Source organism: Amphiprion ocellaris, chromosome 20, assembly GCF_022539595.1.
Source record: "Amphiprion ocellaris isolate individual 3 ecotype Okinawa chromosome 20, ASM2253959v1, whole genome shotgun sequence".
Taxonomy (NCBI): domain Eukaryota; kingdom Metazoa; phylum Chordata; class Actinopteri; family Pomacentridae; genus Amphiprion; species Amphiprion ocellaris.
In genome coordinates, this window is record NC_072785.1 from 25,746,321 (window position 1) to 25,763,563 (window position 17,243).

General features: G+C 36.6%; 2 protein-coding genes across 5 annotated transcripts in view; one reads left to right on the plus strand and one right to left on the minus strand.

The window, feature by feature from the left end:
- zfyve26 (zinc finger, FYVE domain containing 26) overlaps positions 1–8,076 on the plus strand; it is a 43,169-nt gene extending 35,093 nt beyond the window's left edge. For all 3 annotated transcript variants that reach the window (XM_055005745.1, XM_023286626.3, XM_055005746.1), the window contains exons 37-43: positions 386–466; positions 575–702; positions 858–1,035; positions 1,379–1,438; positions 2,282–2,464; positions 2,544–2,594; positions 4,088–8,076. In XM_055005745.1, the coding sequence (XP_054861720.1) occupies positions 386–466; positions 575–702; positions 858–1,035; positions 1,379–1,438; positions 2,282–2,464; positions 2,544–2,594; positions 4,088–4,300 (894 nt within the window). In that variant the 3' untranslated portion in view covers positions 4,301–8,076. The remainder of the gene's footprint in view (positions 1–385; positions 467–574; positions 703–857; positions 1,036–1,378; positions 1,439–2,281; positions 2,465–2,543; positions 2,595–4,087) is intronic.
- rdh12 (retinol dehydrogenase 12) lies at positions 7,395–16,400 on the minus strand. Of its 2 annotated transcripts, none has more exons than XM_055005748.1 (7): positions 16,185–16,400; positions 14,508–14,653; positions 12,443–12,598; positions 12,259–12,363; positions 10,618–10,827; positions 9,604–9,793; positions 7,395–8,383 (listed from the first exon to the last, which is right to left on the minus strand). In XM_055005748.1, exons 1-7 carry the CDS (start codon positions 16,256–16,258, stop codon positions 8,281–8,283), a joined length of 984 nt encoding a protein of 327 aa, XP_054861723.1. In that variant the 5' UTR covers positions 16,259–16,400; the 3' UTR covers positions 7,395–8,280. The 2 variants fall into 2 exon arrangements, with proteins under 2 accessions (XP_054861723.1, XP_023142399.2); XM_023286631.3 differs by having other exon boundaries at positions 14,508–14,626; positions 16,185–16,342.
- Between the last annotated feature and the right edge of the window lie 843 nt (positions 16,401–17,243).

Sequence of the window (17,243 nt, forward strand, 5' to 3'; positions counted from 1 at the left end):
AATTGTGAAAATGAGTGTAATATCATTGTCATGTGTCCTGTTTGCCTTTGTATTGGTAATTGTCGGACTGTTTTGCTAGAAATGCCTTATTATGAAGCTATAAACCTGCAGCCTCGATCACAGTTTGTATAAACACCAATTTGATCATTTTTAGAGGCCTGAAGTGATGAAACTGTTCAATATTTTGCGAGAAAAAGGCAAAAAAAAAAAGTGAGATAACAGTTTCAATTATTAACAAGCTTGTGCAGGAGAGTTTTGTTTTTTTCTAATTTTGTTCTCCTGTAATCGTGTCCCAACATCTTTTATTATTTATTTGTTATCTTCATCTTGTATTCTAAATCTTGCAAAATGTTTAAATTATGCAAAATGCTGTTTACCTCGGTAGGATCACGTACGTGCAGCGATGACCTGCATCCGATTCTTCACGCACGGAGCCAGTTCATACCTCCAGCTGGGAGAGCAGCAGGTACAGCTCTTCTTTTTTTGTCCACGTTTATGCAACTTTTCAAAAATTTTCAATGCACGTAAGAGGAATCTGACCCTGTTCCTTGACTTTAAACCTGACTTTGTGCAGCGCTGGTTAGTCCGAGCCAAAGAACACCTGAGGACGTACCTGCAGGAGCAGCAGGGTCGAGGCGGAGGAAGGAGGAGGTCGCAGGTCAACTCTTTCAGGAAGATGATGTCCTCCAGTGATGTGTCCAGGTTATTTAATACATCCTTATTTCAAACAATGTGGCAGAACTCAATCTGCTTCTGTCTGTGTAGCAGAACGGCTTGAGAAAAAATAAAGTAAGGCTTCATGTTTGTGCTCTCCTTTGCTCCACACTTACTTTTCTGTCCTCTGTCTTTGAAATCAGACACATGAATACGATAGAGCTGCAGCTGGAGGTGACCCGTTTCCTTCACCGCTGTGAGACTGCGACGTCCTCCAAAGCCCCACAGACCAGCAACCCACCTTCCTCCAAGTCCTCTGGATCCAGCTCACTGCCTACACTGTTCGGAGGAAGTCCTATGAAAGTTGAAGTTGCCTGCAAGGTGAGATTCTGGTTGTCTTTGTCCCACTTTACTTACAAATCTATAATCCACCTGAGAAATATCAAATTTATTAAAATGTCCTATATTAGAGCTGTGGAAGATTAAAATGTCATCAATTTTTCATGAATTTTAAAGGCTTAAAGTCAGATTTTTTTCACCAGCAATGGAAATAAATACCAAGATAATAGATGTTTACAGTGTTTAACATGATATGTCAATGCAGTATGTGTAAATAATAATAAATACTTTGTTTAGAGTGTGTTTGATATTTGATGTGCTACAAAGATGCTGTCAAAACGTTATCTTAGAATCAATAATGTGTTCTTTATTCATGATGCTGCAGGTGATGCTTGGAGGAAAAAACATAGAGGAAGGTTTTGGCATTGCTTATAGAGTCATACAGGTAAGTTCACAGATGTTTATAATAATAATAATAATAATACATTTTATTTGAAGGCGCCTTTCTTTCCACTCAAGGTCACGGAACAAACACATTTCCATATATACACAATGCACATTAGAAACAGTAAAACAACAGAGACAGCGTAGTTGGCATCAGATGGAATAAGCAGTTTTGAACAGATGTGTATTGAGTTGTGGTTTGAAATGGAGGAATTAGTCCATATTTCTCAGTATTTCTTTTGTAAATTCAAGTTTTTCATTATATTTCCTGTAAATTTTCCTTATATTTCTCACAAATGCACCACATTCAATTATCTGTCATATCAGACTATTTACATTTTCTTTGATTTCCGATGATGGTCGTCTTGTTATGGAGGAAATTTGACTTCAGTGTTAATATATTACAAAACCCTGAACCGGATAAGTCTGGAAAATGTGTTTTAATTTGTCAGTTCCAGCTGGTCATTTCTCCAAGAAAGTTTGTACAAAAACATCCATAATTTTTAGTAAAATTCCTGCTAACAGACAAATTAGAATGAAAAGACAACTTCTATCCGGCTATGATGGCAGAATAGTTACATTTATAATCTTGATTTAGACAAAAAAAAAAAAAACACTAAAAATGACATTTCACTAATTATATTCCTGCAGTGACGGGGTTATTATTACTCTCTACCAGCTGCAGCAGTTCATGATGGTTAGAAACAGGATTTTCCTTCATAAATTGAATCATTATTAAGTTTAAATACAGCAAACTACAGCTAATTGATCATTTACACACCAAAAACAAGGTAAGATAAGGTGTGTTTGCTGTAAATTTAATGTGGCTATATTCTCTGGTCAGGACTTCCAGCTGGAGGCCCAGGCTGTCTACGTTCGGGCCGGTCAAAGACTTGTCCGACAGAAGCAGTTCGGATCCGTGAGGCAGCTGCTCAAGTGTGTCGGCGAATCAGGAACTGCCACCAAAAACGACTGCGATGCCCTCATCCTCAACTGTGTCTCCTCTGCAGACAAAGCACCGGCTGACGTGAGTGATTTGAAGATACATAAAGAAGCATAAAGAAGCATATTATGATTTGACTGTTGATATCTTTGTTCTGGTTCAGGCCAAGGAGCTGGAAAGTCTCATTCTGGAGATGAAGAGCACAGAAAACAAGGTACAGTAATGCAGATAGATAGAAGGTATTTAGTTGGTCACATGTTAGGATAGATAAGGAAAGTAATGTACAATTAATATGTAAATGATCGAAGAAATAGAAATACGTTGCCAAAATTGTTGGTATTTACAATAAAATAGAGAAATAGTGAAGTGCAAAAAGATACAATGTGAAAATAGATCTAATAATGAGCTTAATAAGTGATTCTTTTCTTGCCTGAAGTCAGAAACCTTCAGTATTCAATTTCCGGTAGTAGTTTCTTCCCTACGGCTGTTTCGTCTCTCAATCAACATAAAAGTGAACAGTTGTAGTCCATTCTTACACTTTCTCACAATAACTCTCTCACTACACTGATATGACATTATTATGCATATTCTATATTCATTGTATTTTAAGTTAGACTTTACTCTACGTGTAAATAACCGCTGAGACTTGTGCAGTAGCTCTGACTCTGTATTGATTCTCTCTGTTCAGTTCAGCTCAGTTTATTGTCATTCAGAAATGTTAAAAACTGTGAAATTTGTTCCCAGATCCAGCAGCGTACAGAATAAATAACACTTTGCAGTGAAATATAAGATAGACCAATGATAAATGAATAAATAACCTAAAAGAGTACAGTAATTAGAATGCTGAGTTAACCTTTGTGTCATCCTGCAGGTCAAAATTGACCCGTTTTAAAGTTTCAAAATGTGGAAAAAATATATATATTTTCCCAGTGAAACTTCTGATGTTCACTTTTTCCACATTTTTGGAAAATCTTTAAACATTTTTTCGTGGAAAAAAAGAAATGTTAAAAATGTTTCTTAAGAACATTCACAAAAAAATCAACCAAAATCCAGTGAAATTCGCTGGATTTTGGTTGATTTTTTTGTGAATGTTCTTAAAGAAAATATTAGAAGTTTTACTGATAAATATGTAATCACTTTAGATATTTTTAGGATTTTTTGGAAGATTTTTACTCATTTTTTGAAAATATTTACAAGAATTTTCTTGCCAAATTTGGGGGATTTTTTAAAATAAAACTTTTAAGGAATTATTGGAATTTTCTTCCTGAAGGTTTTGCAAATTTTCAGAGATTTGGGGAATTTTTTTACTGATTTTTTTGGATTTTTTTCAGACAGGGAAACTATTTTTTGGTGCTCATAAATGAGGACAACAGGAGGGTTGACATTCTTATGTTGTGGGCAGTGATTTTTATGGAGTGCTTAATGTTTTTAATATTTTTTAAAATATTGTAATGTATGTCTTTTTAACTAACTGTATCCTGAATACAATGACAATAAAGGCTTTCTGTGCTCTTTTATTCTATTTCTGATGCTTTGTTTTCCTGTGACGCCTGTTTTTCTACTGATTTTGTTATTTCATGTCCTCATTATTTGTGTTTTTAGACCTCAGTGACCCACTTTAAATGTAAAATCCATCTTGATTTGCAATCTGCCTGAAGCAGATTTGGTGGTTTAATGCTCATTGTTTAATCATCGCTCCCTCTGCAGATCAAAGCCTACCTGGTTTGCAGCAAACTGAGGCCGGCGTACCTGCTGGCGGTGAAGCTGGAGTCGAGCCGAGCCGGTCCGCTGGTCCAGGACGTCCTTCAGGCCGCCGAGGGAGCTCAGGACTCGGTGATGCAGAACATCTGCCGGCAGTGGCTCTCCGAACACAGCAACAAGACGTCTCAGCAGCGGCAGGCCCGACCCAACGCCAGGTAAAGGCCCGGTCGGTCGGCAAAACAAGGGATCCCTCAGACAGCACTTAAAAACGATACGCAAAAGAGGATTCAGGGGTTTTGGGAGGTGAAATAACATGACTTTGCATAGTCTGTAATTGGTATCCAGCACTGTTCACACCAGAAACGATTATATTTCAACTATAATACAGCTAACACTCAATTTTTACAACTTTTTTCGTTCCGTTTCCTGTAAAACTTTATTACATTTTGCACAAAAGCACCACATTTACTACATTACTTCATTGTCGAAATATTTCAAAAATCTGAAGCAGATAAATATGTTGAAACTGGATCCTCGCCAAATAAAACAAACCCTGATGGCCTCTTTTGTTTGAGGCCGCCTTGCGTGCTGTAAAACTCGTGAATCACCGCCGTGCTTTATCTCTACGCTGGAAATATTTAGCTGTTCACTCTCATCTGTACAGTATTTGGGGATGGTGTGAACGTACGGGAGCTACAACCACTATTGTGTAACAGAAATGCTTTTCGGAGTGTACAGGTACAGTCACGCTTACGCAATATGAGCATATCTTTATGGTATTAGTGTAAGTTTTACCTCCTACCTCAGCCCAAAGGGAAAATATCTACAACTGACTGGAAGGCCTCTATAAAGGTGTTACATGTAGGTCGTTAGTTCCCCATTTTTATGTCGTTTTTGTGCTTGAATTAGGTTTTTACTTGTAATTAAGTGTCCTCGGCCAAGAATGCGACACATTCAGACCTTGAAGAATCTAAAAATTGTCGTGTTTTTGTAATCTGATGAAGCTGTTAACCTGTTTTACCTGTACAGCACATTGTGTGGTCGGCTTTAGCAAATGTACAAGAAGGATGAGTGTCAAACCATTTAAAATATTTAAGAAACTGTTGAGACATTTCCAGGAAATGTTAAAGTTTTGAGGATACAGAAAGGGACCCACACTAGTTTAGTTCATTTTCCAGTAATTCAGCTTCTACTCAGTCGTTTTCTCTCCTGTTTAGGCAATACTTGCTCCAAATAATACTGATTTTACATCATGTTTTTTTGCTTTGTTGTCATGGGAGATGTGACCCACATCTGTCTGAACTATAGAAATCCATAATGAATCACTTAAACACAGAAGGAGTCAAATAATGTTTCAAAAAAGGGATTTAACTGTTGACATATGTTGTTTTTTCACGGCTTTTGCTTTTTTTCACAAACCTGCAACCCAGACAATGGTGCAAATGTATATCCACGTTATTTTTTCAGTTGATTTATTTCACAGTTATTGTGATCACGTGGTCTAGTAGTACATCTCTACTTAGAGGAGATCCTGTGTCGTCCCTTTGCCTCGCTTCGCTGCTGCACTAGACGGAAAACGGAGCCAGATTCAGTGTTTATTGACGTGAAATGAAAAGAAGCCAGTAGAGACTTGAGATGAGCTCTAATTCTTCTTAACTTTGACTGTTGTGTCTCATCACTGCCGCACTTTATACTTAGCGAATTTAAAAAAAACAACAATTATATGGGGAATAATTGTAAAATATGTAACACGGTAACTGCTTTAACGATGCAGGGATCAGTGATTTTGAAATGTAAGTGGTTTCTCCATCCCTCGTTAAATAAAATGAAATTCAAAAAAATAAAAATGGAATATATAAAAATGTGGATTCTTGCACTTGAATGTTTTTTTTTTTCAAATTAGTAAGTGTATGTATTGGGAAATATGCTAGCTGAGATTGGTTCTACTATCATGTCTGCTAAATATTATGCTGCTGCTAACTTAGCTTAGCATAAAGGCTAGAAATAAGGGAGTTTTTCTGAAGCCTGCTAAATAACCACAAGCCTGGAGAGTCATGTGCTGGACTATTTTTGGGTTGGAGCTTGTAACTTCTCGTAATTCTGCTCTCTCAGCCAATAAACAGTCGCACATCACCCCCATAAAGCGAAGGTTTGTCATTTACAACTTGCAAAATGACACAAACGGAACACTTCAGGTGAATTACTGAACTGTTGAGGCTCCTAGCAGCATATTTAATTTACAGACCTGCAGTGCTGCATTATTTCTGAGGGGCCTGAAGAAAAAGATTTGTTACTGGGCCCCAACTGACCCCTACTGTAGAACACACAGCATTATTTCCCCTGACTCTAGCTGAAATTATTAGTCGGTTACTTGATAGAAAATTAAATGGAAACAAATCTGATATTATTATTAGTTTTAATTAAGTTAATTATTATTGTAGAAGGAAAGATGCTCAAAAATCACTTGCTCGAATCTCTAAAATATGAATTTTTGCCTGTTTTCTGTAACTGTAGGTCAACATTTTGGGGTTTTTTAACAATTGATCAGACAAAGCAACAAAAATCAGTGTAATAATAAAGGATTTAGTTTTTCGGGTTGTCCTACCATCTTGTGAGTGGAATAAATGATTAACTCCTTTTGGTAATTTCTTACAATTTGGCCCAAATGTTCACTTTGACTCGAAGATGGACTGATTAGAGTTTGGTGGTTAAGGGTCACTGTCCCCTCACACAAAGCACTTTTTTTGTTGCCATAATTCAAGAGCTCATTCCATTATCATGACAAAACTTCACTTTCCTGTAAAGTTGTGTGCCATCTTGCACTTGACCTGACTTCTTCTAGTGAGAATCTGCTTATTTATTCAAGAAAATATTGGACACACAGTTTACTAATCAAGAAAAATAAAATAAAACAACTTCAACACTAGGAAGCAAGAAATTTAGACTGAATATCTAATGCACAATGCAATAAAACCTAAAATAGTCCTTCTACAAGACTCAAGCTGCAAGATGGAAGTCAAATTTTTGATTAATTGGACCATGTAGACTTAAATGATGCAAAAACTTGGTGTTTCTCATGCCACTGGTCGGTTGCCTGCTCTGCCTGGTAGATAATCCAGTTTCACAGACATGACATGTCCAACTTTTGCTTTAAGCCCGTTAATATTTTCTCTTTTAGTTCATTTTTGATGAAACCTGACTAATTAATTCTGTGTATATTTCATCCTTGTCTAGTATTTATTGGCCCAAAATCATCAATTCACCTGCATTTCTTTCTTCCCAACAAGGATTTCAAATGATCCATGCAAGCGAGTTTCTAGTAATATTTCATTTTATTTACATAAAATGTAAACATTCAACTCTTAAACATGAATGTACGTGTAGTAAAAGGCATGTTTGATTTGTATAAAACACAGAATGTAAACTCTTGGCCACCTTGCATGTGAATGCTGCGAAGGAAACATGAGTAGGGAGATCCTTAGAAATGTAAAACTGCCGTTCCTCCAGGAATGTGCAGATTGTGCCGACAATGCAAGTGGGAAAAAACTGCGAATGATGTTTTTTTTAAAGATAGAAAAACCTCCTTATCTTGTTCATTAACTAATACAGGTATCACAAAATACATTTATGCATTTGAAGCGGTAGTTGTGGCTCAGACTCACGCGGATATTTGATCGTTTTTATAAGTTTATATCAACCTGGAAACACTGTAAGAACCCCTGCACTTGTTTTTAGAAACGCTGGCACAAAAAGTCAAGCAATTTAACTGCAAATTCTGGAGAAATCAAAACACAATACTTGATAAAAATGCTGGTCGTTTACCCTGCGTTGACCTTTCACTGTATCCTACAGCGACACGATACATCAAGTTGCTTTTTTGCCTACACTGGATTCACATTGTGTCACAAAAATATAGAGTCGAAAAAGGTATTTGTGGTTACACAATAATACAGTCGAGTGGTTTTGGTTTGATTAGCCGCCGTGGAGCACCAAAATACTCAAGTTATTATGATGTAATGTCTGCATTATTACACAAAAAAGCAACTTCACATTATAGTACCTCTTACAGAATTTTACCTGACTGCTTATTAGGTAGGAAAAAAAGTACAGAACATCGAAACCATATTGAAGTGAATGATGAAACAGAAAGGGTAAGGACTCCTCGGAGAACTGAGATAGATGTCGGTTCAAAAGTTGAATCAGTCCCACTCGATGGCCAGAAGCTCACAGCTGACGTCCCACAGTCTCCTCGCCGTCTCCTCGCTTCTTCCCTGTGGGGCTACGAAGGCAGGAGTGCAATCGCTGCAACGACATGGAGGAGGAAGCGTCATTACATAAGAGATAATGACGGCGTGAGTCATCGCTCAGAGCAGTCGTCTAATTTCTCTTTGACCTTGCACATGATTATAAGCTTTAGCATCATCATTTTTGATCAAACTGCCTTTTGTTCTTTCCTCTGCTTTTATCTGTGGCAGCTAACAGTGATGGGTAAAGAGAAAATGACAATAATAACAGATACTTTGACTGAAGATTAAGCATTCTTGCCCCTACTATAATTTCCTAAAGTCAATAAATCCAGAAAATTTGAAGATGTGAAGCTGAAATTTCACCCTGATTGCACGTTTTTTTCCTGTCCCAGAATGAGCTTTTTAGAGGGTGACAGAAATCTGTGCATTTTCCTGTTATTTCTGACCATTTTACACACAAAAATGTGTCTTTTGCTTGAGTAAATAATATACTGATGAACAAAACTGGTTAAATAATATTTACATATGTATTTATCCTTATTTTTTGGTTCATTTTGGTGCTCAAAATTCTTCTATGACAGAAAAAGTCAAAAGTGATGTGCAATTTTAGATTAAAAAAAGGCATATTTAAGGCTACCTTTTAATGGTTTTTATTACTTGGCAGGCTTAAAAACAACTTATGGTAGCTGTAGCTTTGTTTTTGTGTAGTTCAGTAATGATATATAAAGCACAAGAATATTTAAATCTGAATATCCAAAAATTGCAAAATAAGAGACGTTTCTATATTGTGGTCAATGTTTGTCAACTTATGGCAGCTGTAGCTTGACCTTTGTAGAGTAAATTCTTGTCGAATGATTAAAAAAAAAAGATTTTCTAATAACATTCTCAGTTAATATAATTCCGGCATTGGTAATTTTCTGTGGCATGCATTAAAACACCTTTGGGGTGCCGAAAATTCTTCTATGCAATAAAAACCCTGTCAAAAGCGGTTTAAAGTTCAGTTTTATAGGTTGTTTTGTTGTTGTTTTAAAGAAAGCAGTTTAAGGCTGCCTTTAATGCTTTTAATTACTTGGCAAGTTCAACAGGCATCGATAACAATTTACGGTAGCTGTAGCTTTATTTTTTTGTGGTTTTAATCAGTAAAGATACACAAAGCACAAAAACCCGAGCTCCGAGTCCTAAGTGGTTTTTACAGGATCACACATGCAGGCTGTGTTTCCCTTCTGTTGTTAGAAGAACTGCTTAAACCCTCTGTTGTGGTTTGTTCCTTCCTACCTGAAGTGTTTCCCAGAGATTGAGTGCAGTTCTTCTGCCACGGCACAGTAGATGGTGGTCTGTGCTCCTTCCCGAGGAGTTTTCAAGAACATGGAGAAAACCGTGAAAAATATCGTCATGAGGGTCGAGTGTCTGGTCAGATCAGAGTTCACCGTCCCTGGATGGACTGAGTTCACCGTTACACTGGTACCTGTGGAAACAACACACCTCTTAATTATCCCTCTGAGCAGTTTGTAGGTGTTTTTAAAAATTTGCCCCCGTCACATTTTTATTCACTGTGGGCTCATTTTTCACTGTATTATAAAGACCTGGCAAATTTTTAAATGAGAATGAAGTGATTTTAATGAAATATTACAACTTTATGCTTAGATTTGGTTAATTTTCCGATTGAACAGCACGAGTAGTTCAAGGATTGTCAGAAAATATAAAATCCAATTTTTAAAAAACTTTTTTACAAAATCCATTTTGTGCAAAACCTTTATTTTTGGAAAATTTTGAAATTAGACCTGCACAATTTAGTGATTTTGATTAAATATCATGATATTAAGCTTAGAATTGGCCAGTCTTACCAACACAATGCTATTCATTAGTAGTTCGAGAACACTTGAAAATCCATTGATTCATTATGTTATTACAGTTTTATGGCTCAGATAAATGGTGTAATTTTGACAATTTTGTAAAGATAACATGCCTTTAAAGCCCACTGGTTGCTTTGGGGGTTCAAAAGGTTAATAAAAAGTTCCTTTGTGTTCTTGTATAAAAAGATTTCTTTTTCTGTAGTTACAAAATGCTGAAAGTAAGAGTTAATTGTAGAGTTTCGTTTCCTTCGATAATTAAAATTTTACAAACTGTTGTGCACTACATGCTCTTAAAACATCAACATTACCCCTCACTATTTTATTTTATTCTCTTTATTCCCAGTCTAGAATTAAAATGATACACTAATTAGTGACCACAGCAGGCTGTTGGTCCTTTCTCCCATTTTTTTGTGTGATTGTTTGCGTGTTTGTGTACCTTTGAGTCTTCGGGCCAACTCTCTGGCGAAGAGCACGTTGGCTAGTTTGCTCTGGCAGTAGGCTAACCCGCTGTTGTAGCTGCCCTGACTGTGGAGGTCGTGGAAGCGGATCCAGCCGAAGTTGTGGGCCAGAGACGAGACGACCACGATCCGGGCCGGCGCACTGCGCTTCAGCAGCCCGATGAGGAGGGACGTCAACAGGAAGTGACCTGACGGAGGTAAGAAACCCACAGTCACAGTGTTTTATAGCTGAACAGCTCTGACTTTGGACACAGATTTGATGTAAATGTATAATGTCTTGAATGGAAAACAGTACTTGCGTTAGGAATTAGCAATGTTTTTCAGTGAAAGTGAAAAGTTGTAATTGTCCGATATGGTCCAAAGACAGATTAGGAAAAAGCTAAACCCAAATAGTGCTTTATGTCCACCTCCTACTGATGATTACACTCCTAAAAACTATTTTTTGTGTATCAAAGTTACATATTTAGAGGTTTTCTCTATTAAAAAAATCATTGTGTCCTGCCTTTAAATGGCTCAGATGTAACTATACACTTTTGCTTCCTCTGGAAAGTGCAGCTCTATGAAATTCTTGCCTCTTTTTTACTGTAAAAACTATGCTGCACAATGGCAAATTGTAATATTGGAGTAATTCTGCCATATATGTGGGCCATTCCACATAAAATCAAGCAAAACTGAAAAAAAAGTTCCCATCTGACCTCCTTAGATTCAGCTGACTTGTTTTGCACAATAACTTTAGTATATTTAATGAAGCCATGCATGTTTTTATCTTGATACTATGATTATTTTCAGAGTTTACAGGCCCTTGAAGTATATAAATGTATGCTTTTTTTCCAGCATGTTTGAACCCTCATAACTTCACAAATACAGGAAAGAGAAACATAAAACTTTCAGGACTGGAGAAAACATTTGAGCTTTGTTCAAAAGTACAAGTAAATCAGTTTTACATCCACTCAAGGTGTCTTAAACTGAAGCTAAAATCTTGTTTTGGAGCATAAATATAAATGGATATATGATAGTTTAAGTAGCAAAACTGCACCAGTTTACTGACAATGACTTCACAGAAACTGGTAAATTGGATGTTTTTGTTTTTTGAAAATTCACTTAAAAAATGTTTAAAAAAGTGCATTTTGGATAAATTTTTTCTCATATGTGGGATATGTTTCTGGTTAAAAGAAGTTATGTCTTAGGAAAGGTCTCATTTTTAGCTACACTTTGATACTAGGCTCCTCTTCTAGCCATGATTCCTTCTGTTTCAAAATAATTTTTTGATATTGGCATATTTTAACACTTGTAAATGAGCATTAAAACAGCAGTGAAGCTATGATGGCCTCAGAAACACAGAATCTCACTTCCAAGGTATCATACGTACAAACTAAGACCGGATTTTCTGTATTATTATTATCCTCCTTCAGATTTGGTTTTTGGTTGTAACGTGTGTGAAGTGTCGAGTAGTTTTACAGTTTTTACAGTCTTGTAAGCCAGGAAATAATCATTTTAATGGAAAAAAAGCTTCTAAATATGTATCTTTATACACAGAGATGAGTTTTTAGGGGCTTCATCAATGACCAAAGAGGAATTTTTAATGATTAGTTGATTGCAGGAGATTTCTGAGGTCGTACCCAAATGATTGACTCCGATGTGCATCTCAAAGCCATCGATGGTTTTTGTGTAGGGACACATCATCACCCCAGCGTTGTTGATGAGGATGTGAAGATGGTTGACCTCTGAAGAAGAAGAGAAAGCAACTGTTAAATAACACTGGGGGTTTGTAGGCGGACATGAGGATTAAACAGCTGCTCTCACCTCTCAGGAACTGCTGTGCGAAGGCTCGTATGGAGCAGGTGTCGGCCAAATCCAGCTCTCTGACCTCCACTTGTGCTTGGGAGTAAGAAGCTCGTATACTGGCTGCAGCCTCTTCGCCTTTTTCCACGTCTCTGCACGCCATGATCACCCGAGCTCCTGTTAGAGGAGAAATAAGCAGCTAGACTATGAACAAAACACAAATTACAGTCAAAGACGATGAGACGTTCTGGTGGTGTTGGGTGTGTGCAGGGAAAAAAAGGCTTCGACTCCTTTGTGTTTTAATTTCTTCAAAACGTGCAGAGCTCAGTGAGTTTCGCATGCGGTAAATTCAAGAAAGCCTAAGGTGCTCTGAAAGATGAAAACAACAAACATTCATCTGCAATTTTATGTACTTTCTATGTCTTAACTGGACAAAACTGCACAAAAACAAAGCTAAAGCTACCATACTCTTTGTTCTAAAGCCTATTGAGCTTCCCACACAAGGAAAAGAATTAAATGTAGCCTTAAAGTGCTTTCTTTATACATAAAATTGCACTGAACTCCACTATTCACTGGATTTTTCATGCAAAAAGGAATTTATGGCACCTACAAGTAATTTTAGACAACAACAAATGGAAAACAAACTGCTTTTTAATTCATTTACTCAAACATAATGGGTATTTCTGTGTATCAAATAGTCAGAAATTACAGAAAAATGCAGAGATTTTTGTTTAAGAAGGCAACACAGATTCATTGTATCTAGCAGTGGAACAATAAGATTTCTTTTCAGGCCAATAATTATACCAATAATTAGTAATCAAATCATGATTGCTGTAAAAATGAAAATATTGGTGTCAAAATTTTGAATATAGCAAATGCCAACACAAAGCATTACTGAAATGCCTTTGTTTATTTATATTTCCCAAGTATGTAATTAAATGAGGACTTTTATCTACATTAATCCTGTCAGATAATTCATGAAATAGAGTGATGGGTAGGATGTTACTGGAGATACCAGAAAGAAAGAGATGCTGCATCAGAGCCAAAATATATGCATTTTTAAATTCATTTATTATATTAGGAATCGGTTAAAGAAAAAATATTGATACTGATAACTGGAAAAATGCTAAATAGTGGATTCACTGTATGCAAACCAGTCATGCTGACTGCTTTGTGAAGACATTACTAAAGGACCAAAAACCTGTTTTTGGAAGATTTAGAATATATTACAATTAAATATATACAATATTAAAGGTCAAAAATATTGGCAACTACTAGTGTAGCGGGAAAAGGTTTGTTTAAAAGCACTCAGACTGATTGAGTCTCCATTATAGCTGCACAATTAAGAGATTTCACTTTAAATCAATTAGCAAATGGCAAAGAAAGCAATTTATTATATACATTATGCAACATCATAATGTGTGACTGTAAAAAAAAAAACTTTAAACTGTATGTCAGTGGTTTACAAATTCATGCTTCATGTTTATGTTTCTATTGCAAATCAAATATCTGTCACAAAAATCGATATTATTTTTTCCCTTAATTATTGAGCTTTAGTCTTGAATATTAGCATTAGAGGAGTTTTTGGAGACAAAATTAGGGAGTTCAAGATCATGAGATGGTTTGATAAGAAAATATGGAAAAAATAATGATCGTGATATATTCCAATATCAAAACATACTTCCGTTAAGATAAGATAATCCTTTATTTCTCCCCACGCCAGGGGAAATTCACATTGTTACAGCACCTTATGTAGCAACAAACATGGTAATAGTAATAAAATAATAATAATATTTACAATATGTACACGGATGAGAAATGAAAATGAAATGGTACAGTACTGACACACTGTAAACAATACAATATAAAGTGGCTTGAAAAAATAAGTTTAAAAAGTGCAACGATGCAGCAGTGCAAGAATTGCTGTGCAAATTTTATGGTTTGGGGATAATAATAGCTTATAGTTTATAGTTAATAAATGCTCTGACGTGTTTTTCAGCCATGCTACCTCAAGACGCTGCTGTTTCCTCATGGTAGCAGGTTGTAGGTATAAACATGCAGTAAACATATCTGAATATAATCTCACCTCGTACTGCCAGGTCCAGCGCCGTCTCCTTCCCGATCCCTGTGTTGGCTCCGGTGATGAGAACCGTCTTCCCGTCCAGTCGGGCTGCAGATTTACAAACTCCTCCTGCTGCATATTTTCTGTTCAACAGCGACCACAGATTATTACTACACACACTGATGTAGAGCAGAGCGACGGAGGGCGAAGCAACACGAATGTCTCAGAAAGTACACTACTAGTAGTTCAAAAGTCTGGGGTCACCCAGACAATTCCATGTTTTCCATGAAAACTCACACTTTTATTCATGTGCTGACATAACTGAACAAGGGTTTTCTAATCATCAATTAGCCTTTCAGCACCATTAGTTAACACAATGTAGCATTAGAACACAGGAGTGATGGTTGCTGGAAATGTTCCTCTGTACCTCTATGGAGATATTCCATTAAAAATCAGCTGTTTCCAGCTACAATAGTCATTTACCACATTAATCCTCCTGTCGTCCTGCGGGTCAAATTGACCCGTTTTAAAGTTTGAAAATGTGGAAAAAACACAATATTTTCACAGTGAAACTTCTGATGTCCACATTTTCAACATTTTTGGGAAATTTTTGAACATTTTTTGGTGGAAAAAAGAGATATTAAAAAAATGTTTCTTTAAGAACATTCCGAAAAAAATCAACCAAAATCCAGCGAAATTCGCTGGATTTTGGTTGATTTTTTTCGGAATGTTCTTAAAGAAAATATTAGAAGTTTTATTGATATACATGGAATCACTTTAGATATTTTTAGGATTTTTTGGAAGATTTGTATTCATTTATTAAAAATATTTACAAATTTTATTTGTTTTATTTTTTAATTTTTTATTTCTTGCCAAATTGGGGGATTTAAAAAAAATGCTAAGGGAAAATTTTAAGGAATTTTTAGAATTTTCTTCCTGAAGATTTTGCAAATTTTTATAAATTTGGGGATTTTTTTGCTGAATTTTGGTTTGTTTTTTTTTTTCAGACGAAGGAACAATATTTTTTGCTGCCCGTAAATGAGGACACCAGGAGGGTTAAAATGTAGAAAATATAATCTAGAAAAAAACCTACAGAATATACAAGAGTGACAGTATTGTTTTTTAGAGTGTACAGAAACGTGCAAATGACTTAAGAAGGTGCAGATAAGTTGAAGCACCAGGAAGCTCCATTTGAATGATTCTGAAGTTGTTGTTGTGCTTCCAGTCAGACATATGGACTGGAGGTTTAATAATTCACAGACAGAACTTGGACGGTGATCAGCTCATAGTGGTCCGAGCCTGTCCACGGATCAGAGCCGCCCTGCGACCAATAGCTGTCCGGACTGAAGCCCACGGACTGAACTCCTCCCCCGCTCAGCCTGCTGATAGGCCCGAGCGCTCGGATGGAAGACACCCGGTTCATCTGTGCAAAAACTCCCACTGCTCCATCTCCATTGATTTTCCGCTCACACAGCCACCCAGCCACCCAGCGTCGTGTAAAATCAGCCAAAAATAGAAAAACACCCAATAAATAAGAGCCTAACTGAGCTGGTTGTGTTTGATTTGGGATTAAAAGCGGATCTGATGGTGATAATTCCACCAGAGCTCAGTGGAAGTCCTGTCAGCCGACCTGCCCCTGATTGTGGTAACCAGCACATTTGCGTCCGGATGAGTGGATAAGTGGCTTCATTCGTGGCTCACCTGATGTTCGGAGCGAACACGATGACCAGCAGCGTCAGCAGTCCGAGTCCCGCGGCGGCGATCAGGACGAACATCGCGGCTCCGCTGCTGCGTCTCCTCCGGCGGGATGCTGCTGCTGTGGAGGCAGAACAGCTGATGTCAAAGCAGAGAGGAGCGCAGAGCGCAGCGGGGTGAAGGAGGCGCCGCGAAATGCAGCGTGGGATTGTAGTTCTCAGAGCCTGCCCGGAAATGATTACTGCTATCACTGAGCATGCGCGTTAGACTCGTTAGAAATAAATCAAATTTACTTATAAAGCACTTTAACCCTCGTGTCGTCCTGCGGGTCAAATTAACCCGTTTTAAAGTTTGAAAATGTGGGAAACAAACCCCGATATTTTCACAGTGAAACTTCTGATTTCCACATTTTCAACGTTTTTGGGAAATTTTTGAAATTTTTTTGGTGGAAAAAAAGAAAATCTACCAAAATCCAGCGAAATTCGCTGGATTTTGGTTGATTTTTTTGTCAGTGTTCTAAAGAAAATATTAGAAGTTTTACTGATATGTATGTAATCACTTTAGATATTTTTACTCATTTTTGGAAGATTTTTACTCATATTTTGAAAATATTTACAAGAATTTTCTTACCAAAATTAGGGGATTTTTTTTTTTTAAATAAATTTTTTCTGCGAAATTTTCAAGGAATTATTGGAATTTTCTTCCTGAAGGTTTTGCAAATTTTCAGAAATTTGGGGAATTTCTTTGCTTAATTTTTGGATTTTTTTCAGAGAAGGAAGCAATATTTTTTGATGCCCCTAAGTCAGGACAGCAGGAAGGTTAAAACAACCAGAGTTGACCAAGGTGTGCAAATAAAAATGGGCTAGACAAATAAAATTATGATAATTATTGATTTATGACAACTTCTGTGAAATGACATTCCACCACAAATTACATTAAAAAAAGACTTTATTATTTTTCACTAGTTTTCTGTTACTTTACAAATCATCACTGTTTTGCTTTTTTTAATTCATTACTGATAGAATCTAAGAAAATCTCATTTACATGTCAAATGTTAAAAACACA

What these genes read in the sequence shown, in the direction of transcription:
- rdh12 (XM_055005748.1), bottom strand. Translation starts at nt 16,258, where the DNA reads ATGTTCGTCCTGATCGCCGCCGCGGGACTCGGACTGCTGACGCTGCTG. An exon ending in GCTGGACCTGGCAGTACGAG is followed by an intron (nt 12,599 to 14,507) that starts GTGAGATTATAT and finishes CTCCTCTAACAG; the next exon opens with GAGCTCGGGTGATCATGGCG. An exon ending in CGCACAGCAGTTCCTGAGAG is followed by an intron (nt 12,364 to 12,442) that starts GTGAGAGCAGCT and finishes CTTCTTCTTCAG; the next exon opens with AGGTCAACCATCTTCACATC.